The sequence below is a fragment of the Callospermophilus lateralis genome, chromosome 7, assembly GCF_048772815.1.
Source record: "Callospermophilus lateralis isolate mCalLat2 chromosome 7, mCalLat2.hap1, whole genome shotgun sequence".
NCBI lineage: Eukaryota > Metazoa > Chordata > Mammalia > Rodentia > Sciuridae > Callospermophilus > Callospermophilus lateralis.
Window position 1 is genome coordinate 94,457,707 of NC_135311.1, and position 21,725 is coordinate 94,479,431.

At 36.8% G+C, this 21,725-nt stretch overlaps 1 protein-coding gene across 5 annotated transcripts in view; it reads left to right on the plus strand.

Annotated features, from left to right (window-relative positions):
• The window catches only part of Dock7 (dedicator of cytokinesis 7), a 210,206-nt gene extending 188,913 nt beyond the window's left edge, over window positions 1-21,293 (plus strand). For all 5 annotated transcript variants that reach the window (XM_076860266.1, XM_076860262.1, XM_076860263.1 and 2 more), the window contains 2 exons: window positions 10,402-10,569; window positions 20,865-21,293. In XM_076860266.1, the coding sequence (XP_076716381.1) occupies window positions 10,402-10,569; window positions 20,865-20,907 (211 nt within the window). In that variant the 3' untranslated portion in view covers window positions 20,908-21,293. The remainder of the gene's footprint in view (window positions 1-10,401; window positions 10,570-20,864) is intronic.
• The last annotated feature ends 432 nt before the right edge of the window (window positions 21,294-21,725 follow it).

A 21,725-nucleotide genomic window follows, 5' to 3' on the forward strand; every position in this document is an offset into this window, starting at 1 on the left:
TTTGTTTGTTTGTGCTGGTGTTAAGTTTTTTTAGTTATTTATATATCCTAGAGTTTAATGCTCTGAGGTGCTGGTGGTAATGATTGTCTCCCTTTCTGTAGGCTGTCTGTTGGCAAAAATATTTTAATATGCTTCAAGAAAAGATACTACTGGGCTGGGTTTGTGGCTCAGTGGTAGAGTGCTTGCTTCACATGTATGAGGCACTGAGTTCAATTCTCAGCACCACATATAAATAAATGAATACAATAAAGTCTATCAACAACTAAAAAAATTTAAAAAGAAAGTACTAGCTATGTGCTGCACTGCACAAGTATCAAAGCTTTTAGGATCATTCTAAATGATGAAGCATTAAAAGAAAGTTTCAGAGATATTTATAATATATTGTGACAACCCTTTAAGAACATAAAAATAAGAGGAACTAATTAGGAAATAAAGTTTTAAATTAGTTTTACGTTGTTGGATTTTTGTCATATTGCCTGAAATATGCCCTTCTTGAATTCTTTTTTTATAAAAGCTATGTACATATAATTTTAAAATAAATATTTTTCTACTAAAATTTAAAAATTAATAAAAGCATAGTGGTATTTCTAAAATTAAAATATAGGTTAAACAAAGGGTGGGCAAAAAATAACCTTTTAATTTTTTTATACTACTGAGTGCTGCGTTGCACAAGTATCAAAATTTTTAGGATCATTCTAACGACAAAGCATTAAAAGAAAGTTTCAATATCTACAATATATTGTGACAACCCTTTGAGAACATAAAAATAAGATGAACTAATTAGGGGAAAAAAAGTTTTAAAATTAGTTTTCTAAAGAATCCATTTCTGAGGAAGATCCAACATGGCAGTGGGCAGAGAGGCTGTACTTTTAATGCATCCCCAGTGATGGGGTCATAAAGTCGCAAGGATAACTCTTGGATTCTACCAACGGAGATTCTCCTAGCAAAATTCCACTGAAGAGAGACCGGCCGGGAACTACTAGGATTTTTTTGAAGCGTCGGTGTGACCCGGACGAGCGGGACCCTGCCACGAGACGAGGAGTTCCAGATCCACCAGCCACAGTCCGCGCACCGCGGGCGCAGCTGCAGATCCGTCCACTCGCCCGCAGCCAAAGTGACTGGGTCCTGCTAGACGCCGAGACACAGCTTGGCAGGAAGAAGTCTTTAGCCAAGCCTCCACGAGCCAGGAGCTGAGGCAAACCGGCCGGACCAGTCCCACCCCTCCCCTCGGACACTCCAGCAAAGAGCCTGGGGCCCGCCATAGCAGAGACGTGATGTCATCAGAGTTCGGCCGGCAGAATTCCTTCCCAGCAGAATCCACTTTAGCAGGTGTGTGACTCCCCATACTGATACAAGCAGCCAGGAAACTTCATTGACTTCTCAGGGGTCGTGTCCGTAGGGAAGCAGAGGGGATCCCAGACCCCCAGGCCCCCATATCACCAGCGGTGACCCCCAAGGTCTTAGCCACCAGTTTACCACAGCACTGGGGCTTAAAAGGGACACGCGGTGGGGCTGCAAGTGTAACTAGATCTCTGGGGAATCACTTCTGGGGAACAGGACCTGGCTGGTAGACTGACAGGAGGAAGGGGGTTAAGGGCTGGAGAAGTGAAATGGCTCTGGACTGACAAGTCTGAGAGACTCCCAGGAGACGCCTTACAGAGATGGCTCTTGGCAGGTAGAGAGCAGACGCTCCGCTTGGAGGGCACAGCTCCGCCTACTGGAAGAGAAGAAGGTGGATCTCTAAGACTTTAATTTTTTTTTTTTTGTTATTGTTGTTGCTGTTGTCGATATTTTTTTTCTTTTTTTTCTCTCCTTCTTCTCTCCCTGTTCCTTTCTCCCCTTTTCCTTCTCTCTTTCTATCCCATTTCAAGTTTTATTGAACTTTTCATTTTCTTTTCATTCCCCTCTAATCTATCTCTCCCTCTATCCTTTTATCTTTTTAACAGCACTTTCATTCCCCTACCCCCCAACTCTCATCCCAAGCATTACATCTTCCATTGCGTGTAATTGTCTAAATGCAAATAGGTGAATGTCTCGAGGCTGTCTATAAGACTCCTAAATACCTAGCTACTACCAACACCCTGATCCAATTGCCTGGTAGTATCCACCTTCAGTGGAGCAATCTTCTAAAGTAGCCAAGACATACTAACCATCGTACCACCAGAGCACCTAACCTAAACATATATTCCTAAGAACAAACAGCAAATCATTATATGCATACAGAACCTAGAAGCCTTATATGAATTGAATGAATCAGCTTTAAAGTACAACAAAGCCCAACATTTCTAGGCATAATCTCCCACCACAAAAGAGAGACAACAGAGATATACAAAGCCAAAACAAATGTATAGGAGAAAGCAGTTACAAAGCAGTCAAACAGAGCTGGAAAGCAACGTGAACAATATGAAAAAACAAGGAAAAAAAGGGTTACAAACAATAGAGGACAACCTAAATATACAGGAGGGCCTAGAAGAATCAGAAACATGGACAGGGAAAGAAATCAAGGCATACCTAATTCAGATGGAACGGAATATTAGAGAAGACATGAGACAGCAAATCCAAGCATTGAAAGTATATTTTGAAGAGGAACTAACCACACAAATTCAATCCGCAAAGAATGAGCTTTACCAGGAGATAGAGGTGTTAAAAAAAAAATCAAGCTGTAATCATAGAAATACAAGAAACCGTAAATCAGATTAAAAGCGCTAATGAGAATATTACAAACAGACTAGATCAAGTAGAAGTCAGAACATCAGATAATGAAGACAAAGTTTATCAACTTGAAAAGAATATGGTCAACACAGAAAAGATGCTGAAATCTCACGAGCAATCTATCCAAGAGATATGGGATCTCATCAAAAGACCAAATTTGAGAGTCATTGGGATAGAAGAAGGCACAGAGATTCAGTCCAAAGGAATGGATAGCTTACTAAATGAGATAATACTAGAAAACTTCCCAGAGACTGAAAGATGGAATGGATTGCCAAATCCTGGAAGCTTACAGGACCCCAAACATCCAAAACCATAATAGACCAACTTCAAGACACATAATTATGAAGATAGCTAACATACAGGACAAGGAGAGAATACTAAAAGCTACGAGAGAAAGGAGGCAGATTACATTTAGGGGTAAACCAATTAGGTTAACGACTGATTTTTCATCACATACTTTGAAAGCGAGAAGATCCTGGAACAACGTATTTCAAACACTGAAAAATAATGGATTCCAACCAAGAATACTGTATCCAGCAAAACTAAGCTTCAGATTTGACAATGAAATTAAAATATTTCACGATAAACAAAAGCTAAAAGGATTCGCAGCCAGAAAACCAGCACTGCAAAGCATGTTGAGCAAAATATTACAAGAAGAGGAATTGAAAAATAGCGCCCAAAACTAACAGTGGGAGGTATCTCAGTAAAGGGGGAGAAAAATAACCAAAGAGGGAAAACTAGCCAATCTAAGATAAATAAATAAATAAACATGACAGGAAGTACAAACCATATTTCAATTGTAACCTTAAATGTTAATGGCTTAAATTCACCAATCAAGAGACATAGGCTAGTAACCTGGATTAAAAAAAAAAATCCAATAATATGCTGCCTTCAGGAGACTCATATGATAGGAAAAGACATACACAGACTGAAGGTGAAAGATTGGGAAAAATCATACCACTCACATGGCCATCAGAAGCAAGCAGGAGTGGCTATTCTCATATCGAATAAAGTCAACTTCAAACCTAAGGTAATCAAAAGGGATAAATAAGGACACTATATACTGTTAAAAGGAACCATCCACCATCAAGACATAACAATTATCAATTTGTATGCACCAAACAATGGTGCTGCAACGTTCATAAAACAAACTCTCCTCAAGTTCAAGAGTCAAATAGACCACAACACAATAATTATGGGGGACTTCAACACACCACTCTTGCCATTGGACAGATCCTCTAGACAAAAGCTGAACAAAGAAAGTATAAAACTCAATAACCAATCAATAACCTAGACTTAACCGACATATATAGAATATATCAACCATCATCAAGTGGATATACATTCTTCTCAGCAGCACATGGATCCTACTCAAAGATAGATCATATATTATGCCATAGGGCGACTCTCAGTAAATATAAAGGTGTGGAGATAATACCATGCACCATATCTGACCATAATGGAATGAAACTGGAAATCAATGATAAAAGAAGGAAGGAAAAATCCTGCATCACCTGGAAAATGAACAACATGTTACTGAATGATCAATGGGTTACAGAAGATATAAAGGAGGAAATAAAAAAATTCCTAGAAATAAATGACAATACAGACACAACATACCGGAATCTATGGGACACAATGAAAGCAGTTTTAAGAGGGAAATTCATTTCCTGGAGTTCATTCCTCAAAAAAAGAAAAAACCAACAAATAAATGAACTCACACTACATCTTAAAACCTTAGAAAAGGAAGAGCAAAACAACAGCAAATATAGCAGAAGACAAGAAATAATTAAAATCAGAGTGGAAATCAATGAAGTTAAAACAAAAAAAACCATTGAAAAAATTGATAAAACTAAAAGTTGGTTCTTTGAAAAAATAAATAAGATCGACAGACCCTTAGCCATGCTAACGAAGAGAAGAAGAGAGAGAACGCAAATTATTAACATACGGGATGAAAAAGGCAGTATCACAACAGACACTACAGAAATACAGAGGATAATTAAAAAGTATTTTGAAACCCTATATTCCAATAAAATAGAAGATAGTGAAGATATCCATAAATTTCTTAAGTCATATGATCTGCCCAGATTGAGTCAGGAAGACACACACAATTTAAACAGACCAATAACAAAAGAAGAAATTGAAGAGGCCATCAAAAGACTACCAACTAAGAAAAGCCGGGGACTGGATGGGTATATAGCAGAGTTTTACAAAACCTTCAAAGAAGAATTAATACCAATACTTTTCAAGCTATTTCAAGAAATAGAAAAAGAAGGAGCTCTTCCAAATTCATTCTATGAGGCCAACATAACCCTGATCCCAAAACCAAAGACACTTCAAAGAAAGAAAACTATAGACCAATATCTCTAATGAACTTAGATGCAAAAATTCTCAATAAAATCCTGGCGAATCGAATGCAAAAGCATATCAAAAAAATTGTGCACCATGATCAAGTAGGATTCATCCCTGGGATGCAAGGCTGGTTCAATATACGGAAATCAATAAATGTTATTCACCACATCAATAGACTTAAAGATAAGAACCATATGATCATCTCGATAGATGCAGAAAAAGCATTTGACAAAGTACAGCATCCCTTTATGTTCAAAACACTAGAAAAACTAGGGATAACAGGAACTTACCTCAACATTGTAAAAGCTATATATGCTAAGCCTCAGGCTAACATCATTCTAAATGGAGAAAAACTGAAGGCATTCCCTCTAAAATCTGGAACTAGACAGGGATGCCCTCTCTCACCACTTCTATTCAATATAGTTCTTGAAATACTAGCCAGAGCAATTAGACAAAAGAAATTTAAGGCATAAAAATAGGAAAAGAAGAACTTAAATTATCGCTATTTGCGGATGACATGATAGTATACTTAACAGACCCAAAAGGGTCTACAAAGAAACTGCTAGAGTTAATAAATGAATTCAGCAAAGTGACAGGATATAAAATAAACACGCATAAATCAAAGGCATTCCTGTATATCAGCAACAAAACTTCTGAAATGGAAATGAGGAAAACCATTCCATTCACAATATCCTCAAAAAAAAAATACTTGGGAATCAACCTAACAAAAGAGGTGAAAGATTTATACAATGAAAACTACAGAACCCTAAAGAGAGAGATAGAAGAAGATCTTAGAAGATGAAAAAATGTACCCTGTTCATGGATAGGCAGAACTAACATTATCAAAATGGCGATATTACCCAAAGTTCTCTACAGGTTTAAAGCGATGCCAATCAAAATCCCAACGGCATTTCTTGTAGAAATAGATAAAGCAATCATGAAATTCATATGGAATAACAAAAGACCCAGAATAGCAAAAACAATTCTAAGCAGGAAGTGTGAATCTGGAGGAATAGCGATACCAGAGTTCAAACTGTACTACAAAGCAATAGTAACAAAAACAGCATGGTACTGGTACCAAAACAGGCAGGTGGATCAATGGTACAGAATAGAGGACACAGAAACCAATCCACAAAATTACAACTTTCTTATATTTGATAAAGGGGCTAAAAACATGCAATGGAGGAAGGATAGCATCTTCAACAAATGGTGCTGGGAAAATTGGAAATCCATATGCAACAAAATGAAACTGAATCCCTTTCTCTCACCATGCACAAACGTTAACTCAAAATGGATCAAGGAGCTTGATATCAAATCAGAGACCCTGCACCTGATAGAAGAAAAAGTTGGCTCCGATCTACATATTGTGGGGTCAGGCTCCAAATTCCTTAATAGAACGCCCATAGCCCAAGAGTTAATAACAAGAATAAACAAATGGGACTTACTTAAACTAAAAAGTTTTTTCTCAGCAAGAGAAACAATAAGAGAAGTAAATAGGGAGCCTACATCCTGGGAACAAATCTTTACTCCTCACACTTCAGATAGAGCCCTAATTTCCAGAATATACAAAGAACTCAAAAAATTAAACAATAAGATAACAAATAACCCAGTCCAGTCAACAAATGGGCCAAGGACCTGAACAGACACTTCTCAGAAGAGGACATACAATCAATCAATAAGTACATGAAAAAATGCTCACCATCTCTAGCAGTCAGAGAAATGCAAATCAAAACCACCCTAAGATACCATCTCACTCCAGTAAGATTGGCAGCCATTAGGAAGTCAAACAACAACAAGTGCTGGCGAGGATGTGGGGAAAAGGGTACACTTGTACATTGCTGGTGGGACTGCAAATTGGTGCGGCCAATATGGAAAGCAGTATGGAGATTCCTGGGAAAGCTGGGAATGGAACCACCATTTGACCCAGCTATCGCCCTCCTCGGACTATTCCCTGAGGACCTTAAAAGAGCATACTATAGGGATACTGCCACATCAATGATCATAGCAGCACAATTCACAATAGCTAGACTGTGGAACCAACCTAGATGCCCTTCAATAGATGAATGGATAAAAAAAATGTGGCATCTATACACAATGGAGTATTATGCAACACTAAAAAATGACAAAATCATGGAATTTGCAGGGAAATGGATGGCATTAGAGCAGATTATGCTAAGTTAAGCTAGCCAATCTTTAAAAAACAGATGCCAAATGTCTTCTTTGATTTAAGGAGAGCAACTAAGAACTGAACAGGGGGAAAGAGCATGAGGAAAAGATTAACATTAAACTGAGACGAGTGATGGGAGGGAGAGAGAAGGGAAATTGCATGGAAACGGAAGGAAACCCTCATCGTTATATGAAATCACATATATGAGGTTGTGAGGGGAAAGGGGGGGGAAGGGAGAGAACGGAACAACAACAGAAGAGGTAGAGAGGGAAGATGGGAGGGGAGGGGAGGGGGGATAGTAGGGGATTGGAAAGACAGCAGAATACAACAGTCACTAATATGGCATTATGTAAACATTGTGAATGTGTAACTGATGTGATTCTGCAATTTGTATTCGGGGTAAAAATGGAAATGCATAACTCACTTGAATCATGTATGAAAGATGAAAAGAATAAAAATAAAATAAAAAGGATCCATTTCTGATTGGTTTTTTTTTTTTTTTTTTTTTTTTTTTTTTTTTTTTTTTTTGGGTATGGTTCAAGGTAGGGATCAGTTTGATTTTTCTCCATACTGTTAACAGTTAGTGATCTCAGTACTGTTTCTTTAATATGCTGTCAGGTTTCTTTTCCTTATTGAATTTCAGTTGCCCAGCATTACTATTTGAAAGATTGCCTTTTCTCCATTGCTCTCAGTATCATCTCAATTAAAAATTAACTGCCCATTTGTATGCATCAGTTTCTTGGATCTTTATTCTCTTACATTTCTTAACCAATGCTATGCTAATGATATCAGCTCTATAGTAAGTTTTGGTATCTGGTACAACAGTTCCTCTCACCTTGTTTTGTTCAAGGACTATTTGAGGGCTTTTTAAAAAATGTTTTTAGTTGTAAATGGATCTTTTATTTATTTATATGCGATGCTGAGGATTGAACCCAGGGTTCACTCGTGCCAGGCAAATGCTCTACCACTGAGCCACAACTCCAGTCCTGGGGGTTTTTTAATATTAATTTTAAATTTTACAATCAGTTTGTTCCCCCCACATCCAAAAAACAAAATAGCCTGAATGTATACATCAATTGGAAGAGAATTAACATCTTTATTGATGTGAATCCATGAATATCATGTATTTCTCCATTTTCTTTATTTTGAATAATTTGAATGTTTTCTTAATATTATTTAAAATTTCTGTTTAGAGGTGTTGTACATCTTTTGATTTATCCTTTAGTATTTAATACTTCTATGCTTTTGTTAATAACTTAAAATAATTTCATTTGCTGATATACAGAAATACAGTTGATTCATATATATTTTACTTGAGAACCTTATAAAACTCACCTGTTAATTTTAATAATTTATCTGTAGAATCTTTTTCTTATAGTAATAATTAGAGCCTCCAGTGCTATATTGTATAGGAATAGAAGACATCATTTCCTTACACCTGATCTAAAAAGAAATGTTTTCACCATTGAATATAGTGTTTCCTGCAGGGACTTTTTTTTTTTGGAGATATTTTAATTAGGTGAAGGGCATTTATATATATCTCTATATATCTATATCTATATATATATTTTTTTTAAGTTGTCAATGGACCTTTATTTGTTTAGCTGTGGTGATGAGAATCACACCCAGTGCCTCACACATGCTAGGCAAGCACTCTACCACTGAGCTACAATGCCAGGGTTAAGGTTTTAATTAGGTTTAGTATGACAAGTTTTAAATTTTTTTTTCAAATATTTTTTCTGCATCTCCTTTGACCTTTTAGTGGTGTGAGTTACATATATTGATTTCTTATTGTTAATCTTCCATTTATTACAGATAAACAACTTGGTCATGGTATATTTGCATGTATGTTTTTAATACATAGGTAGAACAGTTTCCTGTTCCTATCTTTGTAGGTTTTATAATCATACTTATGGGTAATATTGAATAAGAATTTTTTTCCTTAGTCTTCATTAGGTTTTGGTATCCTAGCTTTGAAAAAATTAGTTGAGAACCCTCTCAGGAATAATTCTTTTTTCCCCTTTGAAAGTTTATTTTACTCTGATATAATTACATTACTTGTCTCTAGAGTGCTTAGTAAAATTTTCATTTTAGTGTTTTTGTGTATAGATTTGTGACTTAACTGATTTAGTTTGATGGATTTAGGGTTATTCACATTTTAAAAAAATAATTGTTATATTTATCTAGAAAAATCTTTTGCATTAAATTGTACATTGTATCCTTCAAGGCTGTTTAGATATTTGCTATATTTGATTTTTTTATATTTATTTTAAATTTCTAGTAGGGAATATTTGATCTTCCCTCATTTAATCTTGATAAAGTTTAATCTGTTGTTTGGGTTTTTCCAAATAACTAATTTTTCCCTTTTTTATTGCTGGTTTTTTTTTTTTTTTTTTTTTTTTTGAGATGAGGTTCCTGGCTGGCTCTAAATCCTTGGGCTCAATTAATCCTGCCCAGCCTCTCAAGTAACTGGGACTACTATAATGCCCTTGGCTTCTAACTTCTCCTATTTTTGATACTCTGTCATGCTTTCAAATTTTATTATTTCCTCCCTTATATTTAGTCTGTTCTTTGTAAGTTCTGACTCTTCAATTTTATTATTTAGAAAATAAAATTATTTTCTAATATACACATTTAAGGCTATACATTTTCCTCTAAGCATTGCTTTAGCTGCATCCTACAAGTATGGATATGTATATATTGTTTTTCAATCATAATTTATTCCTTTATCAGGATCCAGAGGTTTTTCTTAGGTGTATGAGTAAGTTAGATAAAGGATTGTCATCCAGATCTCTTCATTTTAGAAAACATTTATTTGAACACAGTTGACAAGTACTGTGTCAGATGCCATTGGTGCCACATAATTTGATTACATTCCTTAAACAGTTTCTAGTCCATTAGTGATATGAAAAGGATGCCTTCAGATTTAACATTAAAAATATATAAATTTCAATTTAATGAAAACTGGAAATGTTTGTTAGATTTAATGGAATTCAGTTGATTATCTGTTTAAACCTAAAGCATAAAAAGATTATTAACATTCAGCTGAAAAGCTGAATATCCTTATCATAGTTATATACTTTTAGATAGATAGATATAGATATATGTGTGTCACCAAGTCTACAAACTATGCCAGAAGAAATCTTTTGATAACATGCCTTTTCTCTTAGGTGTGAGGATGCCTTAAGAAAAAATAAGAGCCTAATTGGACCAGATCAAAAAGAGTATCAAAGGGAACTGGAGAGAAACTATCATCGCCTTAAAGAGGCTCTACAGCCACTGATAAACAGAAAGATTCCTCAGTTGTACAAGGCAGTATTGCCTGTCACTTGCCACAGGTATGCTTATTTTCTTATTTTAAAGCTCTTCAGGAAAATACAATCTGAATTGTTTTCATAATGAATTAGTGTTAACTTTACTTACATGGTTTCAGATATTGTGCCCCCTGAAACCTAACTCGTTCAAATAATATATACCTTTTATCACCTATACCTTAATAAGTCCGTAAGATAAAGTCACTCTCCTTCCTGTAATTTGCGCATTCATGCTAACTAGGACAGCATTCATTCATCTAGCCTCCTAAAACTGTTTCTTAAATGTAGGGTCACACTTTCTGGTACTTTTGTGAGAAATGTATCAAGAACAAGGCATTCATTTTCCTTCACCTGTGACAGTAAATAGTACATAATCTTCTAGAAATATATTAAAACAAATAATCACAATGAGTATCAAAAAGACTTCAGTATTTTTCTCCAAATTAGAAATGGAAATAACTTAGAACTTTCTACAATTGAATCCTAATTCTACTTGAACAGGTAATTTAGTCTGATTTTTAGATTTCTCTTCTTATGTGATAAGATAGTATTTACTTTGAAAAGGTTGTGGTGGAGATTAAATGGCATTACAAAGTTCCTGGGACAGTGCGTGTCATTTTGCTTTTAGCCCCTGAATTCTGAAAAGGGCACAAAAACTGAGAAAAACAAACCGCAACTTTTACAGTTTGAACTCAAATTTACATGCAATTGTTGAATTATATGGCACTGATATTTTACCACCCTTTTCTTTGAGTAAAAGAGTATTACATTGTTGTCCAATAAATTCACATTTAGAAGATTGTTCAAAGCTACTTGTATGAAAGCAATTTAGATGCAGAGTATATTAAACTGCAATAAAAAAGTTAAACTAGCTACCACATGCCTGTAATCTCGGTGATCTCAACTTTGAGGATAGACTCAGGGTACGCGTGCGCACACACACACACACGCACACACACACACACACGAGGGGCTGGGATTGTGGCTCAGTGGTAGAGAGCTTGCCTAGCATGTGTGAGGAACTGGGTTTGATTCTTAGCACCACATATTGGGAAAATTAAAAAAAAAAAAAAAAAAAGAACCAGGTGCAGTGGCACACACCTGTAATCCCAGTGGCTCTAGAGACTGAGGCAGGAGGATCATAATTTCAAAGCCAGCCTCACCAATTTAGTGAGTCCCTAAGCACTCAGTAAGACCCTGTCTCTAAATAAAACAAACAAGGCTGGCTGGGGATGTGGATCGGTGTTTGAGAGCTCTGGCTTCAATCCCCAGTACCCACCCTTCCCACACACTCCCCCAAAAAAGGCTGGGGATGTAGCTCAATGGTAAAGTGCTCCTGTGTACCCAAAAAAAGGTTCGTTAAATTAGCTGTTTTTTTTTTTTTTTTTTTTTAATACATATTAAAAAATACTTTATTTAGCATTTATCATTCATATTTATTCTTTTTTTAGTTACTTATTTTTGAGTCTCTTTTTATTTTTTTTTTATTTTTTTTATTGGTTGTTCAAAACCCTACAAAGCTCTTGACATATCATATTTCATACATTAGCATACATTAGCTTCAAGTGAGTTATGAACTCCCTTTTTTACCCCAAGTACAGATTGCAGAATCACATGGGTTACACATCCACATTTTTACATAATACCATAATAGTAACTGTTGTATTCTGCTACCTTTCCTATCCTCTACTATCCCCCCTCCCCTCCCCTCCCATCTTCTCTCTCTACCCCCTCTACTGTAATTCATTTCTCACCTTGTTTATTTTCCCATTCCACTTACAACCTCTTATATGTAATTTAGTATAACAATGAGGGTCTCCCTTCGTTTCCATGCAATTCCCTTTTTCTCTCCCTTTCCCTCCCACCTCATGTCTCTGTTTAAAGTTAATCTTTTCTTCCTGCTCTTCCTCCCTGCTTTATTCTTAGTTGCTCTCATTATATCAAAGATGACATTTGGTATTTGTTTTTTAGAGATTGGCTAGCTTCACTAAGCATAATCTGCTCTAGTGCCATCCATTTCCCTGCAAATTCCAAGATTTTGTCATTTTTTAGTGCTGCGTAATACTCCATGGTGTATAGATGCCACATTTTTTTAATCCATTCATCCATTGAAGGGCATCTGGGTTGGTTCCACAATCTAGCTATTGTAAATTGTGCTGCTATGAACATCGATGTGGCAGTATCCCTGTAATACGCTCTTTTAAGGTCTTCAGGGAATAGTCCGAGAAGGGCAATAGCTGGGTCAAATGGTGGTTCCATTCCCAGCTTTCCCAGGAATCTCCATACTGCTTTCCAAATTGGCCGCACCAATTTGCAGCCCCACCAGCAATGTACAAGAGAACCCTTTTCCCCACATCCTCGCCAGCACTTGTTGTTGTTTGATTTCATAATGGCTGCCAATCTTACTGGAGTGAGATGGTATCTTAGGGTGGTTTTGATTTGCATTTCTCTGACTGCTAGAGATGATGAGCACTTTTTCATGTACTTGTTGATTGATTGTATGTCCTCCTCTGAGAAGTTTCTGTTCAGGTCCTTGGCCCATTTGTTGACTGGGTTATTTGTTATCTTATTGTCTAATTTTTTGAGTTCTTTGTATATTCTGGATATTAGGGCTCTATCTGATGTGTGAGGAATAAATATTTGTTCCCATGATGTAGGTTCCCTATTTACTTCTCTTATTGTTTCTCTTGCTGTGAAAAAACTTTTTAGTTTAAGTAAGTCCCATTTGTTGATTCTTGCTATTAACTCTTGTGCTATGGGTGTCCTATTAAGGAATTTGGAGCCCGACCCCACTATATGTAGATCGTAGCCAACTCTTTCTTCTATCAGACGCAGAGTCTCTGATTTGATATCTAGGTCTTTGATCCATTTTGAATTAACTTTTGTGCATGGTGAGAGGAGAGGGTTCAGTTTCATTTTGTTGCATATGGATTTCCAGTTTTCCCAACACCATTTGTTGAAGATGCTATCCTTCCTCCATTGCATGTTTTTAGCCCCTTTATCAAATATAAGATAGTTGTAACTTTGTGGATTGGTCTCTGTGTCCTCTATTCTATACCATTGGTCCACCCGCCTGTTTTGGTACCAGTACCATGCTGTCTTTGTTACTATTGCTCTGTAATATAGTTTGAAATCTGGTATCGCTATACCGCCTGATTCGCACTTCCTGCTTAGAATTGCTTTTGCTATTCTGGGTCTTTTATTTTTCCATATGAATTTCATGATTGCTTTATCTATTTCTACAAGCAATGCCTTTGGGATTTTGATTGGCATTGCATTAAACCTATATAGAACTTTTGGTAATATCGCCATTTTGATGATGTTAGTTCTGCCTATCCATGAACAGGGTATATTTTTCCATCTTCTAAGATCTTCTTCTACTTCTCTCTTTAGGGTTCTGTAGTTTTCATTGTATAAATCTTTCACCTCTTTTGTTAGGTTGATTCCCAAGTATTTTATTTTTTTTTGAGGATATTGTGAATGGAGTGGTTTTCCTCATTTCCATTTCAGAAGTTTTGTTGCTGATATACAGGAATACCTTTGATTTATGTGTGTTGATTTTATAACCTGCTACTTTGCTGAATTCATTTATTAGTTCTAGTAGTTTTTTGTAGACTCTTTTGGGTCTTCTAGGTATAAAATCATGTCATCCGCAAATAATGATAATTTAAGTTCTTCTTTTCCAATTTTTATGCCTTTAATTTTTTTTGTCTGTCTAATTGCTCTGGCCAGTGTTTCGAGAACTATATTGAATAGAAGTGGTGATAGAGGGCATCCCTGTCTTGTTCCAGATTTTAGAGGGAATGCCTTCAATTTTTCTCCATTCAGAATGATGCTAGCCTGAGGCTTAGCATAGATAGCTTTTACAATGTCAAGGTAATTTCCTGTTATCCCTAGTTTTTCTAATGTTTTGAACATAAAGGGATGCTGTATTTTGTCGAATGCTTTTTCTGCGTCTATCGAGATGATCATATAGTTCTTATCTTTAAGTCTATTGATGTGGTGAATAACATTTATTGATTTCCGTATATTGAACCATCCTTGCATCCCAGGGATGAATCCTACTTGATCATGGTGCACAATTTTTTTGATGTGCCTTTGTATCCGATTCGCCAGAATTTTATTGAGGATTTTTGCGTCTAGGTTCATCAGGGATATTGGTCTGTAATTTTCTTTCTTTGAGATGTCTTTGTCTGGTTTCGGAATCAACGTGATGTTGGCCTCATAGAATGAATTTGGAAGAGCTCCCTCTTTTTCTATTTCCTGAAATAACTTGAAAAGTATTGGTATTAATTCTTCTTTAAAAGTTTTGTAAAACTCCGCTGTATACCCATCCGGTCCTGGGCTTTTCTTGGTGGGTAGTCTCTTGATTGCTTCTTCAATTTCCTCCATTGATATTGGTCTGTTCAAATTGTGTGTATCCTCCTGACTCAGTCTGGGCAAATCATATGTCTTAAGAAATTTATCGATGTCTTCACTATCTTCTATTTTATTGGAATATAGGTTTTCAAAATAATTTCTAATTGTCTTCTGTATTTCTGTAGCATCTGTTGTGATATTGCCTTTTTCATCCCGTATGTTAGTAATTTGAGTTCTCTCTCTTCTTCTCTTCGTTAGCATGGCTAAGGGTCTGTCAATCTTGTTTATTTTTTCGAAGAACCAACTTTTAGTTTTGTTGATTTTTTCAATAGTTTCTTTTGTTTCAATTTCGTTGATTTCCGCTCTGATTTTAATTATTTCTTGCCTTCTGCTGCATTTGCTGTTGTTTTGTTCTTCCTTTTCCAGGGCTTTGAGATGAAGTGTGAGCTCATTTATTTGTTGGTTTTTCTTTTTTTTGAGGAATGACCTCCAGGCAATGAATTTCCCTCTTAAAACTGCTTTCATTGTGTCCCATAGATTCCGATAAGTTGTGTCTGTATTTTCATTTATCTCTAAGAATTTTTTGATTTCCTCCTTTATGTCTTCTGTAACCCATTGATCATTCAGTAACATATTGTTCATTTTCCATGTGATATAGGATTTTCCCATCCTTCTTTTATCATTGATTTCCAGTTTCATTCCATTATGATCAGATAAAATGCATGGTATTATCTCCACCCCTTTATATTTACTGAGGTTTGCCCTATGGCATAATATATGGTCTATTTTTGAGAAGGATCCATGTGCTGCTGAGAAAAAAGTATATCCACTTGATGATGGTTGATATATTCTATATACGTCAGTTAAGTCTAGGTTATTGATTGTGTTATTTAGATCTATAGTTTCTTTATTCAACTTTTGTTTGGAGGATCTGTCCAATGGTGAGAGAGGTGTGTTGAAGTCACCCATAATTATTGTATTGTGGTCTATTTGATTCTTGAACTTGAGGAGAATTTGTTTTATGAACGTCGCAGCACCGTTATTTGGTGCATAAATATTGATAATTGTTATGTCTTGTTGGTGAATGGTTCCTTTTAACAGTATATAATGGCCTTCCTTATCCCTTTGGATTAACTTAGTCTTGAAGTCGATTTTGTTCGATATGAGGATGGCCACACCTGCTTGTTTGCGAGGACCGTGTGCATGGTATATTTTTTCCCAACCTTTCACCTTCAGCCTGTGTATGTCTTTTCCTGTCAGATGTGTCTCCTGGAGGCAGCGTATTGTTGGATTTGTTTTTTTAATCCATGTTACCAGTCTATGTCGCTTTATTGGAGAGTTTAAACCATTAATGTTTAGAGTTACTATTGCTATATGGTTTGTACTTCCATCCATGTTTGATTATTTGTCTCTCTCTTTTTTTTTAAATTTAGTTTATTTCTCCATGATTAGCTTTCCCCCCTCCGTCAGTCTTTACTGGGGCACTTCCCACTGTTGGCTTTGGTTATTGTTTCTCATTTCTTCCTCGTGTAGTGTTTTGCCCAAGATATTCTGCAATGCTGGTTTTCTGGCTGCAAATTCTTTTAGCTTTTGTTTATCATGAAAGATTTTTATTTCGTTGTCGTACCTGAAGCTTAATTTTGCTGGATACAGAATTCTTGGTTGGCATCCATTGTCTTTCAGTGTTTGAAATACGTTGTTCCAGGATCTTCTCGCTTTCAGTGTCTGAGATGAGAAATCCGCTGTTAACCTTATTGGTTTACCCCTGAATGTAATCTGCCTCGTTTCTCTTGTAGCTTTTAATATTTTCTCTTTGTTCTGTATATTGGATATCTTCATAACAATGTGTCTTGGCGTTGGTCTACTTTGATTTTGTATGCTCGGTGTTCTGTATGCATCTACAATTTGTATATCTGTTTCCTTTTTTATTTCTGGAATGTTTTCTGTAATTATTTCATGTAGTAGATTACACATTCCCTTGGTTTGAATCTCTGTGCCTTCCTCTATCCCGATCACTCTTAAATTTGGTTTTTTAATGTTATCACATATCTCTTGGATGCTTCTCTCGTGATTTTTGACCAGCCTATCAGAGTTGGCTAGACTCTTTTCAAGATGATATATTTTGTCTTCATTATCTGATGTTCTGGCTTCTACTTGCTCCACTCTGTTAGTGATACTCTCATTTGAGTTTTTAATTTGGTTTATAAGTTCCTTCATTTCTAAGATTATTGTCTGATTCTTTTTTATAATCTCTATCTCCTGATAAAGATGCTTAACTTCTTCTTTTATCTGTTTTTGTAATTCGTTCTCAATGTGTTCTTTTGCTGCTTGAATTTGCTGTCTCGTATCCTCTTTAAGGTTCCATTCCATCTGTCTAAGGTATTCCTTGAGGTCTTTATATGACCATTTTTCTGATGAATCTATATTCTCCTGGGTATTTAGGCCTTCCTGCATTGTTTGTACTCCTTTCCTTCCTTGCTTTTTCATATTGCTTCTTGTTCTGTTTGACTACTGAGTTGTTGATTACTCCTATAAATTTATTTGCTGCTTGGGAGGAAAGGTATTATAGGGGGAGGGAATAAGTCACCAAGGAGAATGAGAGTAAGCAGGCAGAATTCAAGGAAGGGGGAATATGAGAATTGAAAATAAATGCAAAGACAGAAGAAAAGAAGAGAGAGAGAAAGGAAACAGAAAATTAAAAAGAATTAAAAAGAAATCATAATTGCAATAATAAAAATGAAAATTAGTATTAAAAAATAAGATAAAATGAATTAATAAAAATTTGGGGAAAACAACAACAAAAACAAAACAAAACCAAAAAAAAAAAATTTTAATACATGCAGTCTTTTAGACTCATCAATTCAGATTGTTAACTACAATTCTGGTATGAGAGAGATCATCCATAGTGTGAATAAAACAGGAGTCCAGAGAAAAGAAAAAAAAAAAAATGCAGTCTTAGAGTTCTATTCACTATTCTTCCAGTAGGTGGAGCTGTGCCCACCGGGCCACGCTTCTCCTCTCAGTAGGCGGGAGCCAATTGCTGTGCATCAGCTCTTCCTCCTGGACTGGGCGGGTCTCTAATCCTGAGTGCACCGGTGAAGCTCACCACAATATTGGCTACACACCAAGTCTGCTGTTCCTGTGAGCCCTGTTTTCAAGAACGCCTGGGCACATTCTCCCTGTTTGCCATTCCCTTGGACCCTAAGTTTGTAGAGCTTGGGGTTGAGAACCCCCAGCGAATTTGCTTGCCCTCTGGTAGCCACGCCCCTGGAAGCTGGTGCAAGAGACCTCAGTTGTCAGCACTGGTGATAGCGGTAGCCGGAATTCCGCGCCGCGGGTCACGCGCCACTCCTGATTCCCCGTGCAAGAGCCGGGCGGGCGGGGCCTTTAGCAGCGCCAGGCAGGCGGGGCCTGTCCACACGAGCACGGGGTTGGGGGTTGGGGTGGTTGTTTCCAGTGCCGAACCGCCAAAGGCGGCTCACAGAGCTGGGAAGGCAGGACCCATTGCTCGCTGCAATGTGTGAGCAGCGGTTTTTCGGCTGAGCCGGTGGGACCGCGCCCCAGTGGGAGCTGTTTACACGAGCGCTGCGGGGCAGGGGTGGGGGGTGGGGGTCGTTGTTCACAGCGCCGAGCCGGCGGGGGGGGGGGGGGGGGGGGGGAGGGGTGATCGGAGGGGGTGGTCGTTTGCAGCGCCGAACCGCCTCTGCGCTAGGCCGGCTGGGGCCCAAGCAGGCTGTGGCCGTTTGTAAGTACGCTGCAAAGTGTGGGCGGCAGCAGGAGTTCGGCGTTGGCCGTGAGTTTCTGCTGAGTTTCACTCGCTGAGATTCACTCGTCTGGGACAAAGTGACCCCTCTAATAGACTTACTAATTCCCGGCAGGTCTCCTTTCAGCGGAATTTTGCTAGAAGTCCCTCAGCAGGCTGTATGCAGGTGAATTAATGGTCCTCTCTGCTCCCGTTCCTGCAGAGGCATTGAAAGTGCTGCCTCCTTGCCGGCAGCCATGTTCGAGTCTCCAAATTAGCTGTTTTTTAGTGGTCTACTTTTCTACTTAAAGAGCAGTGGGGGAAAAAAAAAAAAAAAATCTCTCACATTCAAAAGTCTACCAAGTGCCTGCTGTATATTATGTCCCCCAAGGGAGCAAGTACATCATCTCAAGTCTCTTCTACAAGCTACAGGAGCAGAGCCCAGAGGGCCCATTTTAGATCCTCTGATAAAACATGTTTTGCACCAGGCACGTTGGCACATGCCTATAATCCCAGCAGCTCTGGAGGCTAAGGCAGGAGGATCATGAGTTCAAAGCCAGACTCAGCAAAAGCGAGTCCCTAAGCAACTCAGACTGTCTCTAAATAAAATACAAAATAGGGCTTGGGCATGTGACTCAGTGGTTGAATGCCCTTGCGTTCAATCCCTGGTACCCCTACCACGCAGACAAAAAAGTCTTGCTTCCATTATCTATTCTGATGTGAGACATTCTAGTTTCCTTTCAAAATTCCCAATGGTTTTACCTTTAGTTTGGAACTTCTTCCTTCTTACTGCCTCCACTTCCCTACACCAGTCCTACCCACCAAGTCAAAGGTCCCAGAGGGTGAGAGTGCTGTGTCCCCAAGATAGTCAAGCAGTTGCCTAATCCTAGTGTCAGTTCCTTCCGCTCTCTCTAGCTCCTTTCCTTGGAAAGGCTGTGTTCTTCTTATCTGAAGAAAACTTTCCATTATACCATATCCTGAGTTTGCCCTTCTCTGTGATCTACTTTATGCCATCTTCTAAGCTTTAGTTCTTAATATTTACAGGCAACTTTTTGGCATTTAGAAAAAACCTTTTCTTGATGAACAGTATCCAGATTTCAATAATGTTTTCTCTGGAACTGAAAAAAAAACAAGCTTTGAGATTCAGAGCTGAATGTGATCTCTTTATACCAGCCCTCTCCTTTCTTAGGGATATAAGGTTCCTCCTGCTTAACCTTAATAGCAAAAGAAACCAACTTAAGGGTAAAGAAAAATACACCAAGAGGTTATTTCAAGAATATCATCCCTTTCTATCTCAACTTCAGAATTTTGGGGGAAAAAGAATTTTAATTTTTGTTGATTTATAAAATACGGAATGTTATTTTGCAGTAAGGCCTATGGGGCTTAAGAATCCCAAAGGTGATCTAGGACCCGTGGGGAGTCCCTAAGGCCCTTTTCAAGAGGTTCCTGAAATCAAAACTTGTTTCATCTTAATACCAAATATTGTTTGCCTTTTCACTCTCATTATCACAAGGGCACGGTAGAGTTTTCAGATATAAAATGAGATGTGATATTTTAAGACTGAATACAGAAGCAGATATGAAAATCTAGACCTTCTATTAAGCCACACATAAAATATGTAAGAGTGCTATTCTTCTACAATCTTTTGCAAGTTATTTAATAAACAGTGTTATATTTATAGTAACATGTAATTGGTTGTTTTCTAAAATACTAAATTTTTCCATTGTCTTATATGGTAAAACATCAATGTATAAGCCACATAAAGATTCCTAGGGTCTTCAATAATCTAAGAATATAAAATTATCTAAGACAAAATTCTTAAAATTTTTAATATTTTCAAGAAACACCTGCTTTTTTGCCATTTTCTAATCCCAGGTCTTTTCCTGAAATCTCCCATTGTCCCTAATTGTCCTTGTTTTATCACACTATCTGCAGCACCTACTAGACAAATAAATAAATGATCAATAGACCTGGCAAACTGGTTACTATAATTCACTTCTGAAGAAATTTGTTACCCAGAACATATAAGGCAGAGTATGTATACAGGCATCTAACAAAAATCAGTATAACTGGTGACAAAAATTTTGAGATTACTCTGGCCATGGTGGGGAGGAGTATGTAAAACATCTTAAAAGGTATACACACAAAAAAAAATTTGTCTTTTGAGTATGGCACATTTATTTTGTTCTTTTATAACTGTCTTCTTATTTTTTCCCAGAGATTCCTTCAGTCGAATGAGCCTTCGCAAAATGGATCTCTAAAATAAACGCACTTGTTTTATTCATTTGAAAAGAGCCATGTATTCAACATTATGAAAAGAAGATCTGTTGAAAACTAGGACTTGGGATGTAATTCTGGAAATTATTAATTTACTCATTGAAGAATGCCAAAATGGTACCAAGTGTAGATTGTAAAGTTGAGAATCATGGCTATGGTTTCTGACATTCTGGTAACATACTGTTATCTTTTTTTAAAGCTATTTTAATGACTCGAAAAGGTACACTATAGATTTACCATTATTTATACCATAGCTAATGTTAAATTTATTTACTTTAAGTTCGTATTTTTTAATTTATATTACCATTTATAGATTCATTTTGGAACCATTTTAAATGTAGTAATGCTTATTTTAAAGGTACTATTAAATATGTGAATGTTTACACTAATTTTTAATGAGTGGGACTTTGAAAATTTTTCTTTATTGAAAGAGGCAGAGAACAGTTGAGTTAACTGGCCCCAAAACTAGCAAAATTAAAATCAAAATTGGTAGTCACTTTATAGGCCCAAAGAGCCATTAATTGAGTGAGTTAATGGGTGAAGGTAGTAGTTACTGGTAACTGCTTTATATGAAGTTTTTAAACTGATTTCCAATTTAGGGTATCCATTTTAGATACCCTAAAAAAGAAATTTAGAATTCAAAAATGACTTCATCTGATAAAATTCTTGTCTATAAAGGATTAAATACTGAAACAGCTAATACAGTGACAACAGCTTGGTCTTTATGACAATTTTGTTATTAGTATGAACTTCATGACTCCGCAATTAAAATGTATGATTTTTGTTTCAGATTAAACAGGCC